Genomic DNA, 23,390 nt, shown 5'->3' with positions numbered 1-23,390 from the left:
ATGTAAGGCTTTCAGCTTGACTGATACAAAGTTTTAAGAGTTGGAAAGGGGGAGGGGGGGGGGGGGTGGGTAAGCACAAAATACATAAATACCATATGCAATTAGCTTCGGATCCATAAATTTCAGAACGGAAGGTTACAGTCTCACAGGTCAGAGGTCTGGGGAAACACACTAAACGAGGGATGGGGTCGTCGGCGTTGAATCCGATTTTGGGCATAAATACATGTTTCAGTATTTTTTGCTCTAAAGACAAATATATGTATATATGTGGATATTGTGTATTTGTATGTAGTATATCAAACGGTGGATTCTGAATATGTCCTCCCGTTCTCTTTGTGATTTCTGCTTAAAATCCCCTTGTTCATAAGCCTTTTCAGTTTACAAAATGCCGACCTCCTCCTAATATTATTGCATTAAAAAAAATCCGTTTTCTGTCCCGTTTTCAATTCCCCGTCTTAGCAACATCCCAAATGTATAGAGTTTTTCCATTATTGAAAGTACTCGCACATCAGCAGTTAGAGATAAAATAAGAGGTTAAGAGCTCTTCCTGCTTTCAATTTTCTCAGACACCAGCTTCTTCAAACAATGTATCTATGCCCAAAGGCGGATCCAACGTCGGCGACCCCATCCCTCGTATAGTGTGTTTCCCCAGATCTCTGAGACTGTAACCCTCGGTTCTGAAATGTATGGATCCGAAACTAATTGTACATGGCATTTAATCAACTACGGATATGTACTTTGTGCTTACTCCCCCCTTTCCAACTTTTAAAACTTTGTAACAGTCAAGCCGAAAGCCTACATCAAAGGGGAGGCGAATTTTATTTATATGTGGTAACTTTCACAGGGGCCTAAGATACCATTTTTAATTATTATAATTAAAAGAGTTCGGTTATACAATCTGTTTCGTTTCGGTAGGTTTTGTTTCGTTTCGGTAGATTTCGTTTCGTTTCGCACTTTACAGGTACCTTTATAATAATTGTGTTAATGATGAATATCAAATGAAAGCTTGGTGAAGATAACGAACAATCTCATAACTTCTATAAGCAATACAAAATAGATAGTTGGGTAAACACAGACCCCATGACACACCAGAGGTGGGATAAGGTGCCTGGGAGGAGTAAGTATCCCCAGTTGACCGGTCGCACCTGCCGTGAGCCCTATATCTTAATCAGGTAAATGTAGTTATCTATAGTCAAAACCAGTGTGTCAAGAACGGTCTAGCAATCAGTATGAAACACATCAGACAGCATTTGACCCAATGATAGGTTATACAGTAAAATATCTGCATCTCGAATATGGTTTATCTCGAATACCCCGCTTGAGTCGAAGTCGACCGCTGGTCCTGGCCGTTTTCCCTTTATAAATGATTTTAAAAACTTCTGATATTTCGAATACGGTAATCTCGAATACCCCGCTTATGTCGAAGTATTTTCAAGGTCCCATACCCTAAATTCACTTGGTTTATCTCGAAATGCAGTCAATTTTCCGCTCTGCTTACCATACCTGGCGTCATAAGTCACAAATTCACACCCGCGGCTACACCAATTATAATTAATGACCGCTAATCCACGCTTGCCTTGTCCGAGTAGACGGCCCACCGCCAATTATGAACTCACACGCCCGATTCCAGGGATGGTGTTTTGAATGACACACGCTATATCATTAATATGTGGTTTAGATAAACACACAAAATTGTCGAAGTGCGCTTGAAGGTAATGCTCATAATAACGATAATGCATTTCATGATACACGCTTCATCATTAAAACTAGGACAGATAAAACACGAAAATTTATTTAATTAACATTTAAAAGTTGATTTTTTTTTAATCCGTCTTTTTTGTTTCTTACGGGATAGGTTCTTTCACTACAATAGCTACATCCCAGTCGAGCCTAGACATTAGTAAACTTAAAGTAAGCATACAAGCACGATCATCTTAATTTTGAAACACATTGTGATTTCAATGGGATGTTTATATCTTTACTAAAAAAAAAAACCAAAATGTTTGTCTTTGAAATTCAACAATATCAATTTATCAACTTGCATTAAACTATAAGAAACGGCAACGGTGTTGTTGTATATAATGCAAATCTCATACTATGCATCAAATATCCTCCTTCAAAAAATATTCAAGATCGATTTTGGATATCTCGAACCCCCGGATATCTCTAAGTTTTTTCGAGGTCCCTCGGACTTCGAGATAGAAATATTTTACAGTATTTGCAAATTACATCGTCATAACGACTAAAGAATTTGTGAAATGCTGACTTTAAACGAGACTGTTGAAACCCCTGTACCATCAACTTGTTTGTAATTAGCTTGTCTCGATTTAAAAACTGACCCACAGAAAAAGCTCTTGCGTACCGAATCAGTTGAGATATAAACACCATATGCAGGTGATAATGGAATATTGCTACATGAATATTAGAAAGTAAAGTCCAACTCCAAATATTGTTGTTTTCTTTACCGAATTGTCAGATTATAACGAAGGCCCATTCTAGTGGATTGTACTGTAACACCAATTGACAAAGAGAAAAAATTAGAATTACTGGATGAGAGTATAAAATATTTTTTGGACAACCAAGATTTTCATTCAGACAAGTAAAACTTCAACAAGTTTACTTGTTCTGATGAAAAGTTAATGTCTATCCTTGTGGAGGAGAAAGCATGAGCAGGAACATAGACACTATGAACTCCATGCAATAAGTCACATAGGAGAAGTGTTCACAAACTATTTTACACCCTCCACCCCTCAGATCCACTATAACTTTAAGGACAACAATTGGATCCTCCTGTCCCTGCAAAATGCACATCTGCAAATGGCATTGAAGTATCGTACAAAATTTTAAGTCTATCATATAAGCCATATAGGAGGAGAAGCGTTCACAAGCTATTTTAACATCCACCACCCCTCTTAGATCCATTATAACTTTTACTCCTCCTGTCCCGACAATATGCAAATCTATAAATGGCAATGAAGCATTGTACAAAATTTCAAATTTATGCATTAAGCCATTTAAAAGAAGTGTTAACAAGCTATTTTACATCCTCCACCCCTCTTAGATCCACTACAACTTTTAGGAAAACAATTGGATCCTACTGTCCCGACAATATGCACATCTACAAATGAAGAAGAAGCATTGTACAAAGTTTCAAATCTATCCAATACGCCATATAGGAAGAGAAGCATTCTCAAGCTATTTTACATCCTCCACCCTTCTTAGATCCACTATAACATTTAGAAAGATAATTGGATCCTCCTTTCCTGACAATATGCACATCTACAAATGGCAATGAAGCATTGTACAAAGTTTCAAGTCTATCCGATAGGCCATACAGGAGGAGAAGCGTTCACAAGATTTTGTGACAGACAGACGGACGGATGGAAAGTACGAACACAATGTCTCCCCCTGAAAGAGGGGAGACATAATACACAACAGTCTGGCAGTGGATTTTATATGTAGTTAATTACAGGTCAGTCTGGTAATGGATTCGATATGTAGTTAATTACACGACGGTCTGGCGATGGATTCGACATGTAGTTAACTATGCAATAGTCTGGTGGTGGATTTGGTATGTAGTTAATTACACGATGGTCTGGCGATGGATTCGACATGTAGTTAACTATGCAATAGTCTGGCGGTGGATTCGATATGTAGTTAATTAAAGGACAGTCTGGTGATGGATTTATATAGTTAACTGGTGATGGATTTGATATGCAGTTAAATACACAGCAGTCTGGCGATGGATTCGATTATGCCTTGAATGTTCTTGTTCTTTGATAATGAATTGTAAAATACAATTTGGTGTCATTTCATCTAAAATGAATCTGAGGCCTTACTTTTTCATGAATATGGTAATATCTCCCTAGAAATGCCAAAGGCAGGACATGGACGCCCTAGATACTAATGACTATTAGCAATGATGTCACAAAAGTAAATGAGTGTATAATTTGCTACATTATACGAATTTGGCTTATTAATGAAAAGTTATCAGGCAATTTACTAAAAAACCATTTGCATTAGACAATTTGATTGGTCTTTGCTAAATCAATGTCAAGTTCTTCTTATTAGCATGCTGTGAAAGATGTATTACGATACAGAAAATAATTATTTTGGACTGACAGTTGCAAATCCTGTAGTCTTGTGGTTATGCGGACACAACGCAAAAATTCACTCTAAATTGGCCATTGTGTCATCTACAGACGCATGCAAAAAGTGCTCAGCCACTTGTATTTTTTCAGATATATATTTCATACAAAGCAGTTTACTAACCATTTGTAGTTCCATAATACTTTTTGCTGTACTTATATCAATACCTCATTTCAGGAGGTAGAATTTCCTATAGTTTGATAATCAATTTCTACCCAATTACTTTCATTGTATTTAACAAATGTTTCTCATAGAGTCTCAGACGAATGGTAATTAATTTCATTTGGCATACTAAGGCCAATTCAACTTAATTAGTAGATTATCATCCAGGGTCACCAAAAAGTATGGGTCGGGTGGGAGGATTTTATTTTTTAATTTTTATTTTTCTGAGAAAAATATCAATGACAAACAAGTTTTGTCAACAGATTTGTGCATCATTTAATGCCAGATGGATATCAAGCTATGCTCATTTCACAGACGAATTCCAGGTTAAGCTTTAATTTCAAACATAGAAAGACACCAAACTACTCCTGTAAGAACATGAAAAATTAAGAAAACCATATCCATTTCCTTCACGTGGCTTTTCACGTTGCTATACTGGAAATGTAAACAAAAAGTGTAAATACCGGAGTCGGGCTTGAAAATTTTCCGGAAATCGCAAATTTCACAAAATGAAAATTTTTTTGAGGGGTGGGCGGGGATGATAATCTATCAATTAAGTTGAATTGGCTTTATACAAACTTGAATCCTCTTCACCCAAGAATGATTTGTGCTAAGTTTGATTAAAATTGGTCCAGTGGTTCTTGAAAAGATTTTTAAAAAGCCACAAAACTTTTACTAATTCTTGACATATTTTCCATTTTCAAAAGGGCATAGCTACTTTGAACTAACTTGAATCCTCTTTTATAGTACCCAAGCATGCTTAATTGTGACAAGTTTGGCTGAATATAGCTCTTTTGGTTCTGGAGAAGAAGTCAAAATTGTTCTAAGTTTACGGACAGGTGGATGGACTGAGACCAAACAAAAAGCGATCAGAATAGCTCACTTGAGCCTTCAGCATAGATGGGAAAAAACCTGACCTTATACATTTTGCACATCTCTTTTAGTAGACACATCTCATCCAAGTAATGGGCAATATATTACGTAGACCAATCTACATGCAATATTACACTATATTCTGGCAATAACTGAAATTGATAAGAAATAGATCCTCCACCAAATTCTAGATGAGAGTCCAAGATTATAGCATCTGAATTAATGTATATATACAAAACATCAGAAAATTCACAGTGCAGTTAATTTACTAAGTGATAGCAATCCAGAAGATTTCATGAGGCCCTGGAGGAAACCAATGGGAGATATTCGGTCCACAGCTATTTGGGATGAATTTAAAAATGTACTACATTCAATATCCATCAAATTCATATAAAACTCATGTATCAAAGTAATTGCATTCATGCTCAAATTAGGTTTGAACATCTTCTTGAAATCTGTTTCATCTCTTTCGATTTCAGCTAACAATACCTTCTAGTATATTGTGTTCAAAAATGCAAAGAATGATCACACAAAGTCCATATAAAATTTCCTGCTGATCACTGGTGTAATGACAGTTTGAAATGCACTACAAATTCAGATGAATCAACTGTTCCATTTACTCTCTCCTTGATCACTGATGTGAGCTAAAAACCAGTTAGTATTCAGAACGGCTCTTACAATAATTTATTATCAAAGTATCTTGTGCATCTGTGTACTTCTTTTTCACTTAATTTGGGATTCTACTTCAGAAAATAAATAAATCATATTAGCAAGTAACTAGAACAACTCTGAACTAAAATGATTGATGAATTTATTGGAGCACTCCATATCAAGAATCAGATTCAATTTCATCACGCAAAACAATAGAAACGTGCCACTGAAACAATTGTGTAAAAGGGAAAGACACAATTTAAACAAATTGACAAGACACTGAAACAGCTGCACTGCATCTAGGCACCTCTCATCTACTGAAGACTTTAACAAGACACTGAAACAGCTGCACTGTGTCGAGGCACCTCTCATCTATTGAAGACTTTAACACTTAGACACTGAAACAGCTGCAATGCAAGGCACCTCTCATCTACTGAAGACTTTAACAAGACACTGAAACAGCTGAACTGCGAGGCACCTCTCATCTATTGAAGACTTTAACAAGACACTGAAACAGCTGCACTGCGAGGCACTTCTCATCTACTGAAGACTTTAACAAGACACTGAAACAGCTGCACTGCGAGGCACCTCTCATCTACTGAAGACTTTCAAAAGGAGAAGGAAAACAACCTTTACAATTGTAAATGCATCATTAATAGCTGAAAAGTGCAAAACAGGTGACTTCCAATGGTTAAAACATTGCTCCCAGTTCCAATTTTTATTTTCCATTAAACTTCGACCTTGGACCAAACCTTAAATCACAGTAGAGGTCATCCTTTCATCATATAGACTGTCTCATTGCTAGTTATAGCCTCGTGTATTATTTGAAATACCATTTAGAAACCATTCTCACAATATATGGGCCAGTGACATTGACTTATTAACCTCAAAAAACTTTAAAGGCCATACATTGTTAAGTTTTATTGCTAGAACTCAATCAGTATGTGACCTTCACCTTGGACCTTTTGACCGACAAAGCCATGCAGAAGGACAGATAGATGAACAGATCAACCTAAATCAATATTCCTTCCTTGTGTTATTAATGTCATTATGGTGTCTAGATGTCATTATCATACACAGATAAAATACTTTGTCACGTTATATTTTATATATGTATTTGGCACACTTAGTTACTGATGCTATACCACATACAGTTAAAATACTTTATATAAGTCATACAATCTCATACCACATACAGTTAAAATACTTTATATAAGTCACACAATCTCATACCACATACAGTTAAAACACTTTATATAAGTCATTAAAACAGACCTGTGACAGAACTGTCATGCCACAACTGGAGATTTGAAAATTTTCAGCTGGAGTTTTGGTCTGATAACTGGAGATTTTTTATCGACATTTTTTTTTTACCGTTTTTGTGTGTTCATTGGCTAATGAAATCATGCTACTAGTAGTTTTTTGTGTTACAAGTGTCTGAGTTCATAATCATCAGATCCTTTTTGTGTTGAGAACATTCATAATTCCTTTTTTGTGTTAAGAACATTGATAATTCTTAAGTCAATACCTTAAAAACCACAATTAAAAGAAAAAAACTTGTTATATTTATATATTTATTACAGAGATAACAAGTTATAACAATTATCACTTTTCAGAAAAGTTGACCAACATATTAGATCTAGGCCTACTAACAAATTTAAGCTCACTTGAGATTTCAGCACTGGTGAGCTAAATAATATAAAGAACATGTTCTCACATAAAAGAACTACATTGCATATCTGAAAATGTGTTTTTTTCTTCTTCAGTGAATCGTGTAGTGAACAAATATATGTTACAAGACTTGGCCACGTACTATTTATACATGCATGTGTAAATAAATATTGAGAAAATTCGAACTGTGCACACCCATCGTCGTCTTGCCGTATCCATCTTTGAATATACAGTTCAGTTAGAGATAATCCATTCTAATACAATTGTGTCATTCTGTCCACACATATTACGAACATCTTCAGTGCCAACTTTCTTTTCCCACCTGCTCCTCACCAAGTTTTCAACAGCATCAAAGATCGTCCGACTTCAACTGTCGGTATCACTTCCTAATCACCAGAGCGTGTGCCAAAAACAATCTTTTTAATCATCCACTAATTGTTTATTATCACTAATTGCTGTGTAATCATAAATAAACTCCTCAAATGGCTACAGTAATTACTGTACCCTCGTTAATTGACGTTTACCTGTGCAGTCACTGTGACAGAAAAATAGACGACTTTCGATTGTCTCGGGGTTTTTCCTTATCAATATCGAAAAATGGCGCTTAGAAAATTTTTGTTGTTGAAAATTTGAAATGACGGAAGATTTTACATTTTAACGGAAGGAACGGAAGGGGGGCTCAAATTCGGGAGATTTTGTCTTCCGACGGAAGAATCACAGGTCTGTTAAAATACTTCATATAATTAAGTCACTCGATGTTATCTCACATACAGTTAAAATACTTCACACAAAGTCATATCGCAGTTAAAATACTTTACACAAGAGGCCCAAGGGCCACATTGCTCACCTGAGATACCTTGGCCCATATATAAAGATTTTCCCTACATATTTGCGAGTAAAACTGAGAACTTTCATCCCTATTGTGGCCCCAACCTACCACCACCCTACAGTTAAAATACTTTTATAAGTCCCACGATGTCATACCACATACAGTACCCGCAACGTTATTCTTGATATGATAAACGATAGAACACGATACACGCACGATAGCATAGGATACACGCACGATACGATAAGATACACGCACGATACGATAGGATACACGCATGATAAGATAGGATACACGGTAAACCTGATAAACGCAAAGCCTGATAAACGATCTTCACGATAGACCTGATAAACGCAAAACACGTACGATAAACGATCTTCACGATAAACAGAAAACCTGATAGAAATGTTGTAAATTTAGAAACAATTTAGACAGAACGAAAGTTTGATACGTACAAAATAATTACATTATGTTGATAATAATATTGAAGGATTTCAATACTCAATATATACCTAAAGCATATAATTTATTTATCCACGGTTGTACGTTTATTTTTGTTGGTTTTTTAAAAAAAATTCTATTTATGGTTTTTTTAACGTCATTACAGCTAAAATCTGGAAGCTAAACTATATACGGTATTGAATTCATTATTTGATATCTATATGAATTTTCTCAGCCACCTTGAATGTTTAATATATGAATCATACAGGGAGTGATTGATTCTTATCTTTGCTTAATGTCTCGCTCGAGAATATTTCACTCATATGGAGACGTAACCATGACCGGTGAAGAGCTTTTAAATTTAGGCTTATGCTCGGCAATTACGGCCATTGAGCAGTGAGGGTTTTTTAGCGTGCCACACCTACCGTGACACGGGGCGTCTGTTTTTAAGGTCATCTCCGAGGACCCGTGGCATTCACACTTGATGCCGAGCGTTTAGCAATTAAACTGGGAATTAACAAAATGTAATATAATGTAGTGATATCATGCTTCAATAGCTCTCTTATGCTAATGTCTATTATCTTGGATATCAAATAAAACCAAGTAATATTTTGTGTGTAGCGAGGAGGGGGGTTATTTTGCATCAAGCTCCCGAGTTCATCGTTCATTCAACAACTACAATTATTTTCATAATGACCGCTTTAAATACAATGCACTGCACTACACCATATGCTCATATCTTAGATATTTCTACACTATGAGTGATTATTAATAGTCATAAGTAATTGGAACATATTTATATGAATTTATATTTTGTTAACAAAAAATAAATGAACTATTAAAAACATATACGAAACCCGGCTTGATTTAAAGTCGCAATTTAGAAATGCTTTAAAATGTTTGTGTTGAGCATGTAAAAATTCAAATAATCATCAATACCAGCATAAATTTCCAGTATCTACACATACGACTATTGGTATATGTGTACATGTACAAATATAACAAAAAACAACGATGACAGCTGAATCGTGCCCATTTGAGCAGAATTTTGCGAGATGCAATATACCCTTGCACTCTTTTAAAACTTAATCTTCTAATTGCTGATTTTTCCTTTCAGATCGAAACTTCCTATTTCTCTGTTAGTGTTAATTACAAATAATTGTTTATAGACAAGGAAATGTTTATGAACTCCAGATGAAGGAGCTTTCAGTTTTACTGTCCTCGGTTTGCTCGGCAAACCACTGCCTTAACTTTCCAGACTACTTAGAATGAAATTGTGATAAATTTTCACCCTCTCTGGACAGACATATAGCTCTTTTTCTGCCTTAAAATCGACAGCTTTATGTTCTCTTTCAAATATACTGTCTTTCCTTGATTCCTAAAAATAGCCTCTTTAACAAAACGAATAAAGCTTTCGGAAAGTATCTTACTTTTTCATTAGATTTAATATACAATCCCAATAGTTTCCGAAGCTACACGATAAACGATTTTCACGATAAACGGAAAACCTGATACACGCAAAATACGATAGACCTGATAAACGCAAAACACGATAGAAAACGGAAAACCTGATACACGATTAAGATAGGACACACGCATGATACGATAGGATACACGCACGATAGGAATGTCAAGAATAACGTTGCGGGTACTGTACAGTTAAAATAGTCATTTGATGTCTTTGTCAAATATTGAAATACCCTTTGATCTGGGTGCCCGTGTCCGAGAAAACTTTTGACTTTTCACAGGTCACTATAGTATAGTATTAAGGGTAAATTGAGGAGGCCTATAAACAAAAATCATTTCTAACAATGACATTAACAGCTTAAAAAGGAAAAAAGATCAAGAATTCAAACAATAATCCAGAAAATCTTTAATTAGATAGTACATGCTATATACTTACTGTGTGACCTTCCTCAACAAGATGGTCTATCAGATAGATCAGTCCTTTCTCTGTCGGTTGCCCTGCCCCATACACCGGTAAGCCATTCGTAGCCTGATGAAAATTTGGTGCTTTATACTGGGAGTAAGATTTCTTGATGTCCGATTTCTCTGAAGCATCACGCACCAAAAAGTATTTCCCCTGAAAATTTTACGACATGTTCTATATGATTGATGTGACTGGACATGATGCTTTAGAATAATTATTCATTTAGGATTTATTTCAGGTGGCTCACTATATACCTCGAAAGTTTCTCAAATCAGTACAAAACAAGAGGTACTGTGAGCAATGCTCACTAAGAATACCCCCCCCCCCCCCCCCCCATCTCCCAAAGGGTGTTGTTAATAGGTATAAATTACCTCTTTCCTGAGTGTAAAAATATGGTATGCCTTTGTAGAAGAAAATGGAAGATGTAGTCCAAACACAAATCCATGGTATAAACCTATAATTTTGACCTTGAGATTAAAGGTCAAGGTCATAAAGAGGTCATGAATGTACATGACACATAGTCTCATGGTGATACACCCATGTCTTATGGTATGACTATGTCAAAACCCTATAATCAATTTTGACCTTGAGGTCAAAGTTCAAAGTCATATAGGTCATGAAGGTACCCGACAACTCGTCTCATGGTGATACACTCATGTGTCAAATATGGTATGCCTATGTCAAAGAACAAAGAAGTTATGACCCTGACACGAATCCATTGTAAAAAACCTCGAGGTCAAGGGTCAAGGTCATATAGAGGTCATGAAGGTATTCGACACATCGTCTCATGGTGATCCACCTGTGTGCCAAATATGGTATGCCTAATGTTAAAGAACAAAGAAGTTATGGCCCGGACACGAATCTGCAGACAGACAGACAGACAGAGTGATTTCTATATACCCCCCTGAACTTCGTTCATGGGGGTATAATGATTTAATCATGAAAGATAAGATTATATATACGTCAAAAAGGCAGAAAATATGCAATTTTAGATAAAAAATATGATTTCCAAAAATTTATTTCATCACATATGAACTAAAGACTCTGGCGGATTTGAACACCGGATGTGGAGTTCATCGCAGCCTGATGCTTTAACACCAAGCTACGACGGTAAACAAATTGATCTTTTCAAACAATTTCACAAATCATTCAAATCGCCATCTTGTGACACAGTGTCATGAAGAGTATAAGCTTTAGTGCAGTGAGCTACCTTAAAGGAAAGCAAAACTAACAGGAAAAGAGAATCAGCCAATGTAACAAGATTGTGCACATTTACATACAAACATAGCACAATACTAGCAGTGCTTATTACATACAAACATAGCACAATACTAGCAGCGCTTATTACATACAAACATAGCACAATACTAGCAGTGCTTATTACATACAAACATAGCACAATACTAGCAGTGCTTATTACATACAAACATAGCACAATACTAGCAGTGCTTATTACATACAAACATAGCACAATACTAGCAGCGCTTATTACATACAAACATAGCACAATACTAGCAGCGCTTATTACATACAAACATAGCACAATACTAGCAGTGCTTATTACATACAAACATAGCACAATACTAGCAGTGCTTATTACATACAAACATAGCACAATACTAGCAGTGCTTATTACATACAAACATAGCACAATACTAGCAGTGCTTATTACATACAAACATAGCACAATACTAGTAGCGCTTATTACATACAAACATAGCACAATACTAGCAGCGCTTATTACATACAAACATAGCACAATACTAGCAGTGCTTATTACATACAAACATAGCACAATACTAGCAGCACTTATTACATACAAACATAGCACAATACTAGCAGTGCTTATTACATACAAACATAGCACAATACTAGCAGCGCTTCTATTGTTGGATAGATCTCAGATAAAATTTATTCAATTTACAGGTGACTCGAGATGGCTCAAACTTCAATCTCTCGAAGTGAAATCACTGTCCCAATTTTTTCTCTCTTACAACTAAGCAAATTTAATCTCAAAGTACAATTATTTCATTGTTTTTCATTAAGTCATGGTAGCGAATTCCAATCCTGTAGATTCTAGGTCTCGTTTTACCATATAGAATTCAAAACCATGAACAGATGTTACAAGTCATCAAAAGGGTTTTGTCCTTAATAAACCTTTGCTATTCTATTGTAAAAAGGTGGTCTTTCTAAAAGCCTATATAAATATATAGTCATCAACAAAAAAGAAGTGTCACAAATATTTTTTAAAAAATGTTACCAACAATGGAGGCACTGAGTGACTTCTGTGTAATTGGCTTTAAAAATTCCATTAATTTTGTTTAAGAGTCTAATTTCTCCATAATACAAATACTTCTGACATTTCTTCCTTGAAAACAAACATTTTTGGATATCTTATTACTATACTGACATGGTACAATTTAAATATTAATTTAAGCAAACACTGGAATATCAAGCAATCAATTCCACTTTAATTCGCTTTATTGAGAAAAATCAACTCACGTACAATATCTGAGGACAATGAATCCTAACTTCTGCTTTAATTGACACCAGTAGTCCCGAAACACAGAATCTTTTTTCTAAATTATGACACAGAGCTCTAAGCTGCACCTTCCGACAATATTAAAGCATTAAAGGTACATAGCAAAGAGGGTGAATCCATTGTTTGTTTGTTTTTTCGATGAAATGAGTCTATAATGATTAGATTTTTAGCTGATGATAGTCTACTGAAGTACTTGTGACAGCTCTATAACATGCTTCATGATATCGATGTTAGCACGAAGCGTCACAGTTTATATATATACCCTCAACAAATTTATTTCCTACATGAACATCCATTTTCAACTTCGATATAATTATGAGTTCTATAAACGTGTATATCCTAAAATCCTAGACAAATCTGTTTCTTGAAAAAAATTTGATAATGCTTTCCAGCTTTAAAATATCATGGGCCAATTAAAGCATTAGATAAGCTTAAAACAACTTACTATGCAAAGTCCCTAATTTATTCAATACACTATCAATATAAAACTAAAATATACCTGCCTTTAATATTGGAATAACTTATAAATTGTGTTAATTCATAAGTATATTATATAAGCTTTTGGTTGAAAATACACAAAAGTTTGACTATGCAAATATGAGTACATTTCTACACAATTCCCACCATGATATCACGTTTCAATACTTTTTAAAACTGTGAGCCTCTATATATAGGTAATCTGCAGTTGGACTGATTAAACTCCTAATATTCCAACTCAGACAATCCTCCAATTCACATGGCTGCTGACCAATATGTACTTGGAAGTTGCAATCCACAATTTAGAGCAATTGAATATTTTCAAAATTATGAATCTATGACTCTTTTATCTGAGTCTTTGATATATGACATTTCAATAGTCTGGCAGGACCATTTGACAATATGAATACAGTAGGAAAATTAAGATGAAAAAAACTTTTTTGTGCATGTCATATTTTTAATTCATTGAGCCTTTCTTTCTTTCAAGTACATGTACTTAAGAAATTTCATGTGCATTTTACATATAATTACATTGCAGTTTATACCTGCATGTAGAAGAAGAAGAATTCACACTAAAGCAATATGTCCCCTAGCTTTCTGGAAAGGGGAGACAAATATGAGAAATAAACTTCAATTTTGAAATTTGAAATTTCCTTTCTTATATATTTACAATTTGTAGAGATTAATTTATTATATATTGTTCAACGTCTCACTCGAGAATATTTCACTCATATGGAGACATCACCAATGCCGGTGAAGGGCTGCAATTTAGGCCTATGCTCGGCACTTAGGCCTAAAATTGAGCAGGGAAGGATCTTTATCGTGCCACACCTGCTGGGACACAGGGCCTCCGTTTCTGCGGTCTCATCTGAAGGACTGCCCTATTTAGTCGCCGCTTACGACAAGGAGGAGGCACTGAGGACCTATTCAACCTGGATCCCCACAGGAATTTGTAGAGATATCAATGCCAAAAACATTTGAAATGTAATTATATGTATTGTAATTTAAACATTGAAATGAAGAATTGCATGCACAAATTAGTTTTTCTACCCAGGAATTCTGCCTTTAATTACCAGCATTACAATAGATTATACACTTTGGTGAATGAACAGTAAATTAAATGCATCTGGTATCATGTAAGGATCGGTTCAATTACCTTTAAAAATGTAATTATAATTAATACTTTTAATTAGTAAAGTTTTCCCGAAATTAATTACAATTACACAGTTTTCCACAAAAGTAATTGATATTGATTATTTTCTGTTCCTTTCATAAAAATAATCAACAAATTCAATTACTCGGAATCTGAATTCAAACACACTATATATCTCAAAAATACAGCATACAAATGGTAATTCATGTCATTTGTATTGAAATTCATGACTGATGAATTAGGTTAATCCATCATTAGATTTAGATGTCCTTATATAGCCAGCACATCACTTTCAGTCGCTATCAGTGTGAGGTCTTCTGCATCAATTATACCCGGACTTAAAAATTTCCGATATTTTCAGAAAAAATCCACTAGAACTCCAGCTTAATTACTTTCAACAAATCAATTAATATTCCCTGCCTTTCATCAAACCAATGTTTTTATTCACAATAGGTAGATGTTCACACCTTAATAAAGAAATCTGTAGCTCCTGGGAACTGTGACCCTCGATCAGTGCATTAACATATTGCAGACATTTAATCATTAGTAGATCACACAGACCCCAATCATCAATCTCCACTAACAGCACACTGCTACATCAATATGAACAGTTAAACCACATGTCACATCTTTAAACACATTTTCATCCTCCTAACTTTGCTTTCGTTTACCCCCTCCTAACCCCTCTCTCAACATCCTCAGCTATACATCATTTTATTCCTATCAGTTTAAATGGAGACCTCTTTTAGACATGTTCTGATGGTAAAGCAGAGCATTTGCAGATCTCAACCATGTCATGTTTAACTTGATATTGCTTCTGTTGCGGTTTGGTCTACATGGACCATGGATATCAGACAAGTGGTTAAAGCATCTGACTCAAGTAATGCATGGATCCCTGGTTTGATTCCCAGTCCAGCCATTCTGTTACATTTGCTGCTGTTGACCACCACTGGATTTACAGTCCAGCCATTCTGTTGCATTTGCTGCTCTTGACCACCACTGGATTTACAGTCCAGTCATTCTGTTACATTTGCTGCTCTTGACCACCACTGGATTTACAGGTGAAAGTCCTGCCAGAAGCTGAAGAATCTGAGTCGTGTGTCTTTGAAGGTGAAAACAATTTATGGAGGGAGGAATGTAGTAGTTTGGATTATATGGATTGTGGATAATGGCCTGAATAGCTTAGTAGTTAGAGCACCTGACTAGTAATGCATGGGCCTCAGGTTCACACCCTGGTCCAACCATCAATTTTCTCCTTTCCCTGTTATATTTCCAAGCCAAGAGATCTCCAGATACCAAACACACAACATTAAAAGCAGAAACTCAGGTCACATTTAACCTTTAACGACCGAAGAATCAATGTAAAAGCCACTCAATTATAATCATGACCAACCAGTCTATAAAGGTTGATGACTATATTGAGCATAGAGTTCTCAAGAAATTGTCAAATAGTCCTGATTTATCAAATAACTAACAGACTATTGCATTAATTACAATGTAATACCAACAGGCAAGATATTAGAATATCCTCTTCAAGACAAAAACAACAAGCTTTTGTGCATCATAGAAGCATACCTTTTGGAAGAATTTTATTCACTGGATAAAATAATAAATTTGCTAAACTACACTGTATATTGCTTATATTCTCCATAAAAAATCATTTTGATTATTTCATTTTTTTTTTAATTCTATATCTAATTTTTTTTAATAACAAGAGGCCCAGGGGCCTTATAGGTCACCTGAGTATCATGTAACAACCTTCTAATGTTTGAATTAGGTTTGTGTTTAAATATAAGAATTTTACTTTTGGATGGAAGAAACATTGAATAGCTATGTGGTCATGAAGTACATGTGTCATTTTTATGTTCAATCAATAATCCTTTTTAAAAAACCTAGGTCTGAGAAATCATAAAGAAAAGGGTTATTTACTCCTTAGATAAAACCAATATAAGAAGATTTTCAAAGAATTTCTACATTTTCACTATACGACCAATAGAGCCCCACCCTAACACAAGAACCCCTGTCCCAGGGGCCATGAATTTCACAATTTTGGTAGAGGGCTCAACGCTCATTATAATTATGCCCACAGTTTGGCTTCTTGATGTCCAGGAGTAAAGAAGAAGATTTCTTAAAATTACACTCATTTTGATGGTTTTTGCCCCACCCCTCAGGCCCCAGGGGGGCAGGGACCACAAATTTCACAATTTTTGTTCCCCTCCACCCACAAATGCTATATGCCAAAATTGGTTGAAATTGGTTCAGGGGTTTCAGAGAAGAAGCTGAAAATGTTCAAATGTTAACGCACGACGAACGACGACGGACAAAAACAGATAGCAATAGGTCACCTGAATGATTCAGGTGACCTAAAAATAGGTTTTAACCACAATAATTCCTATGCTGGTATTTTCTCTACTGTATACATGTCTATCATGCAATTATCAAGTAATAGTTTTTTTTAAAACTGATGACATTCAAAAGAATTGTCATTTCAACAAGATTTATGTATTTATATCGAACTTTTTGATGAAATTGTGTGGTATTCTGATGCTGACATTAATTTCTGTTTATGTATATATCCAACATCTTTTAAAAAGGTAGCATAATATCCATGGTGGTAATATACAAATTTTCTTTGGTTATTGATTAAATTAGTATATGACGTGGTAATTAATCGATACAGTTTTTTACACTTGGAAGCATGATTACATACATGTAAGGATGAAGCTACCATAATTCCTAGGAAGGAATTGTTTAGAATATGTGTCGACTCCTTAAATCCCTACTCTGGTCACCGAATGAAGACCAAATTAATCTATACTGCATATATCACAATACTTACATTTAGATATGAAATCTTGACGAATTGTACACATTTTGCATTACATTTTTACGTACGTAGAACCTGAGAATATTGCTGCCCTATTCTTAGTCTTATGAAGGTCCATTGAGTCTTAAATTCACTATATACAAGAATTTTTAAACTTTCACACTGGCACAGTGAACCTTGAAAAGCTTCAACAGGTTTTTTCAAAATCCCACCATTTCATTATTTCTCAGTTATCTCCCCTTGGAACATACTTTTAAAAATCATATCTAACCAAGGATTAATACTTTAATTGCAAATTTGAACCCGAATGATATTATTGTCTGTTCATGGTTCTTGAGAAAGAGATGAAAATGCAAAAAGATTATGCCTGACAGACATGCTGACTAATTAATTAGACACACAGTCAGTCCAGACAAAAGTTGATCAAAAATGCCCATGTGGATCTTTGTGATAATGTTTCTATATTCTTACTAATCATATACTAGTGGTTCCTATTTAATTTGTCACTTTCTCCACGGCTCCTGTCAATTCACTGTTATCATAAACACAAAGAACAATGCTTCAATTCTTATACAATGACAGAATATTCATCAAAATTTACTTTTAGTGTTCATAAAGCAATATGCATTGGTGTGAATTTCAATGTGAACAGCTGGAATTAGCAGGCATAATGACCTCAACAATGGGAGGGTCAAATCTAATATACATTGGGTATGGGAGCTATTGTGGACTTACAAAATTTATTACATCATATATATCTCATAGTCTTTGATTGCTTTAATTTGTTAATGCATGTACATCATTTGATTTAAATTAGTAACATTCCATAAATGTTATTTTATCTTATTTTAGAGAATGTTATAGATATGTCACAATTAATGAATTAACACACACACCCCTCCCCCCAAGCTCAGTGTATAACATAAAATATGACATTGGGTTCCTCGATACATTTAGAGCTCAGGATATGTCTGCATGGTGTAATGTTTACTGAAAACAACTTCAAACAAAGATTTCCCATTGTGTTCTACGAACCGAGTGAATTTTGGTGTAAACCTAGCTCTTATCTCTGAAACCATTCCAAAAGATGCAATGATTGTTAAAAATGCTGTGCACTCATTATGCTGTCTTTTGATATTCCATGTTACAGCGCTGAAATTGCATCAGAAATATGTTTCTGTTGATCGACATTAATTAGCATTGTTATAGACAGTTTTTGTTGGTAGAATTTAAGTTAGTACATCAAGAACACATGGTTATAAAACGACCCAAAACAAGTTTAATTCTAGACAGTAACAAAACATATAAAGAACCCGTAGTTATAAAGTTTAATTCTAGACAGTAACAATTAAGACATATAAATTCTTCATGACAAACCCTGGTGCATTGTCTTCTTCGACATAAAATATGATTTATCTTTGTTCCTGCTAAACCTGCACAATATAGAACATGTCTTTTATTTGATAACTAAATCAACAATGTGTCCTTTAATCAGACACTGACGAAGATGTTCTAGTATGCACTCAAAAAAAAAACAAAAAAAAAACCCCAAAGCACAATGATTGTGCCCTTGAAAATTTTAAAAATGTTAAGTCTGCAGTTGAATATGACTCTTGGCTAATGAATAAATGATATGTGTACAATAAATAAAATCAATGAATTTTTCACACATCATGGTCATAGTATTATGGTGTCATAAATATGACCAATTTCTAGGAATTCTTTAAAGATAGGATATATTTTAAGGGTCATACATGATCCCATTTTGAGAAGTCATCATGGACAATAATGTAGTTCATTATTGGTAACCAAGATAATGTGTACCTCAAAACAAGTATCAGTACTTAAGAATTTCATTGATTGATTATTGTTTTTACACCATAATCAATCAATACGATGTCTTATACACTGTACCTATACATGCTTCATGAAGAGCATTAGTGCTTCATGAATAGTAAGTATAGACCTGTGTGAGGCATTGCTGTTCATTTAAAAAATTTCATACTACATTCTAGCTACTTTCATTTCTGTCTGAGAATTCCCTGCCATTAATTAAAATACTCGTACTTTATTCATCAAAATTCATATGCACATTGTTCACATTCATGAGGAAATAGCTATCATTTCAATTGGTAGATATCAAAGATGAAACATATTGTATGACAATAATGTATATTCCATACATGCCAACTTTCCCGATTTGTGCGGGATTCTCCCGATTTGAAGCAGTTGAAAAGGCAAATCCCGATAACCCGATCGGGATTGCAAAAATACCCCAAAATCCCGATTTTCTAAAAATATCTCCCATTTTACGACAACAAACCCCCATTTCCATCCGGAATTTGAAATCTTGCGTCATTTCTGAACTGGCCAATCAGAAATCAGGACAATAGTCAGCCATTACTGTTAACCTGTGTCGCATGGTATTGGGGTGGTGTATTTATCTGGTCTGCCTGCTTATTGGACAGTGCGAAGCATGTTTTGGTGGTAATCAATCGGGAAGACGGATTTCAAATTGACATATCCTTTACACAAACGTGAATGACAACGATGATAGTGTCACCACCAAACAATCAGGACATTCCCGATTTTTGTCTCTCGCTGACAGCATCCAAAATATGCAATAAGGTACGTCAAATTTTTTTTTCCAACTATAATAATATAGGTTATCCGAATTTATCTGTCTATAGCGATGTATTATATAGCCTATATAGTGTAGTATTCAATAGACTTTGTGATGCGTAATTCGCACAAGTCTATACTGAATTTTATATTAGCAAGTAGCCTTAATTTACAAGTAAAAACGTATATTTAATGTGTTTTTTCCCTGTTAGTTATTTCAGATGTCATGGGTGCAAAGGTTTTGTTTGCAAACTTCATAGCAGGACAGATCACTCCTTTTCTGGTTGCAATGCAGATTGTTCCGCCAGACTCTGCAAGCCCATGTTTACAGACAAGCAAGATCGCCTTTGTAGTCGTACCTAAATGCATGTGCTTTAATTTAAATTTTGATATATAGACCAGCCAATGTTTATATGGTGTAAAAGGATGCAACTTTATTATTTGATAATATGTATGTGACTTGTTGTTGGAGAGGATTTTTTTGCTGAATAGATGATTTTAATAAAATATTTGTGTATATCTTTCAAAGTGTTTTTTTTTTTTAAAGTTTTGTTAAAGTTAATGGTCAAACACACTTGATGTTGTGTTAATATATGATATATGTACAATGATTAGATTGATATTTTATTTGAAAAGACAAATATTTATTTTCATAGTAAAATGTCGTGACTTTTGAGCTTTGAAAAAAGGTCGCCGCGCCCAAAATCATTTTAAAAGTTGGCATGTATGATATTCCAAGTTCAAAAATATGAAAAGACAAAATTTATTATTTTGGGCAAAAACATCCATGAATTTTTTCAGAAATTTTTTCAGAAATTTTAAAGTACTAGCTGCCTTGCCTATACCTCTCATAAGTTAATAGTCATGCACATTTTGCATACATCTAAAAGTTGCAACTTTGTTATAAAAATGTTACATAGGCAAATATGTGCTCTATGTTTTATAAAGTAAAACATACATTAAAAAAAACATTCTTCTGAAACCCTAAATTTGTGAAATAGCTGTGACAATCTTGCAGCTTCTAGACACCTGCTCTCGTGTTTGTGTCGACACATTTCTATTAAGGCCTCATCTTGAAATCTGTTTTTACTAGGTTTCATGCTTTTAAGTCTATCTTGGAATTAAAGCTTCAGACACGCATAATTATATATAGCCAATCAATAGATCCATAACTAAGAAGTGTCAAAATAACAAACTTGCACCGAGATGAGTTGTTTCAGGACTAATATAGTAAGATTATGTGTTAATTATATTTGGCAAAATGGGTCACTTTTGTATCATCACTCTGCGATTCGACACGGGCACATCACCATGCAAGAGCAAGACTGACGATTGTGAAGTATCTAGACAGACAGGAAGCTGATGATAGTGAAGTATCTAGACAGACAGGAAGTTGATGATAGTGAAGTATCTAGACAGACAGGAAGCTGATGATTGTGAAGCATCTAGACAGGAAGCTGATGATTGTGAAGTAGCAAAGGGTTCTCAAGATATTGAACAGGCAATATCACACAATGTCAAGTTTGACCTTGCACTTTGACCTTGTAACCTAAAAATAGCAAAGCAATTTCAAGATACTGAGCAGTCGACTTTCACCTGCAAGTCTAGGAGTGGTCAACAGCACCAGATGTAACAGGAAGAGTTAAAATGCAACAGACCAGACCAGGATTTGAACTTGGGCCCCCCAAACCTCTAGTCAAGTGCCCTACCAACTGAGCTATCTGGACACAGCGATCAAACCCATCTGACCACCACAGTTGTATTAGCTAATGTAGGTATTTTATCATGTCCTTAATCATTTGGTAACAAATTTACACTTCCCTAGCCATACGAGTCTATGAGGCAGGTGCTTGTTACTTAATGAGATAGACTTCAGTCCCATCATGAGATTAATTTCCCAGTCAAGCCAGCAGCCACCGATAACAGTGCAATGGACATCAATGTTGCAAATACAATGTTTCAATGTCTGGGCCTAGAATTACTCTGTAAATGCTAAGGAGACAGCACTGGTAATAGAAGGAGGTGGAGCTGAAATGATTTCTACCCTAGCTAATTTTGGTTTTATTCAGTTCAGTGATGTGAAGAATATTGATTCAAAGTTTCCCATCAAGCATGTACCAGCAATATTAACAATTTAAACATAATTGTATTAATAAAAACAAGAGGCCCATGGGCCACATCGCTCACCTGAGTCACCTTGACCCATATTTAAAGATTTTCCCTACATATTCGGATGTAAAACTTTGATCCCTAGTTTGGCCCCAATTGACCCCCGGGGCCCATGATATTTACAAACTTAAATCTGCACTATGTCAGAAAGCTTTCATGTATATGTAAACTTTTCTGATCAAGTGGTTCTTGAGAAGATTTTTTTTTTATTTTCTCTATATATTTGTATGTAAAACTGTAATCCCTTATTGTGGCCCCACCCTAACCCTAGGGGCCATGTTTTTACAAACTTGAATCTGCACTGCATCAGGAAGCATTCATGTAAATGTAAACTTCTCTGTCACAATGGTTCTGAAGAAGATTTAGATTTTTAAAGATTTGCCCTATATATTTGTATATAAAACTTTGATCCCCTATTGTGGCCCCACCCTAACCCTAGGGGCCATGATTTTTACAAACTTGAATCTGCACTGCATCAGGAAGCATTCATGTAAATATAAACTTTTCTGGTTTAGTGGTTCTTGAGTAGATTTTTAAATGACCCCATCCTATTTTTATTCTTTTCATCCCCTTCGAAGGGGGCATAGTCCTTCATTTGGTTCAGGGATTTTTAAAGAAAATTTCTAAAGATTTCCCCTATATATTTGTAAGTAAAACTTTGATCCCCTATTGTGGCCCCACCCTACCCAGAGTGGTCATGATCGATTTTAACAAACTTGAATCTCCACTATGTCAAATAAATAAATAAATGTTTATTCGGTATATATACATACAAACATACATACATAAATACCAAGAATAACCCATAAAAGCTCTCACATACAACCATTGCCGATCACGGGGATCGAACTCGGGTCGCAGTAATGAGAAGTGAGAGTGCTACCTCTGCACTAC

At 35.0% G+C, this 23,390-nt stretch overlaps 1 protein-coding gene across 3 annotated transcripts in view; it reads right to left on the bottom strand.

Moving 5' to 3' along the window:
• Positions 1-23,390, bottom strand: part of LOC125671776 (paladin-like) — a 136,919-nt gene that overhangs the window by 68,099 nt on the left and 45,430 nt on the right. For all 3 annotated transcript variants that reach the window (XM_048907675.2, XM_056161144.1, XM_056161145.1), the window contains one exon: positions 10,680-10,859. In XM_048907675.2, the coding sequence (XP_048763632.2) occupies positions 10,680-10,859 (180 nt within the window). The remainder of the gene's footprint in view (positions 1-10,679; positions 10,860-23,390) is intronic.

Source organism: Ostrea edulis, chromosome 4 (genome assembly GCF_947568905.1).
Source record: "Ostrea edulis chromosome 4, xbOstEdul1.1, whole genome shotgun sequence".
NCBI classification, from domain to species: domain Eukaryota; kingdom Metazoa; phylum Mollusca; class Bivalvia; order Ostreida; family Ostreidae; genus Ostrea; species Ostrea edulis.
The sequence above is the reverse complement of the archived record's forward strand: the minus strand, read 5'-3'. Positions and strand labels throughout refer to the sequence as shown.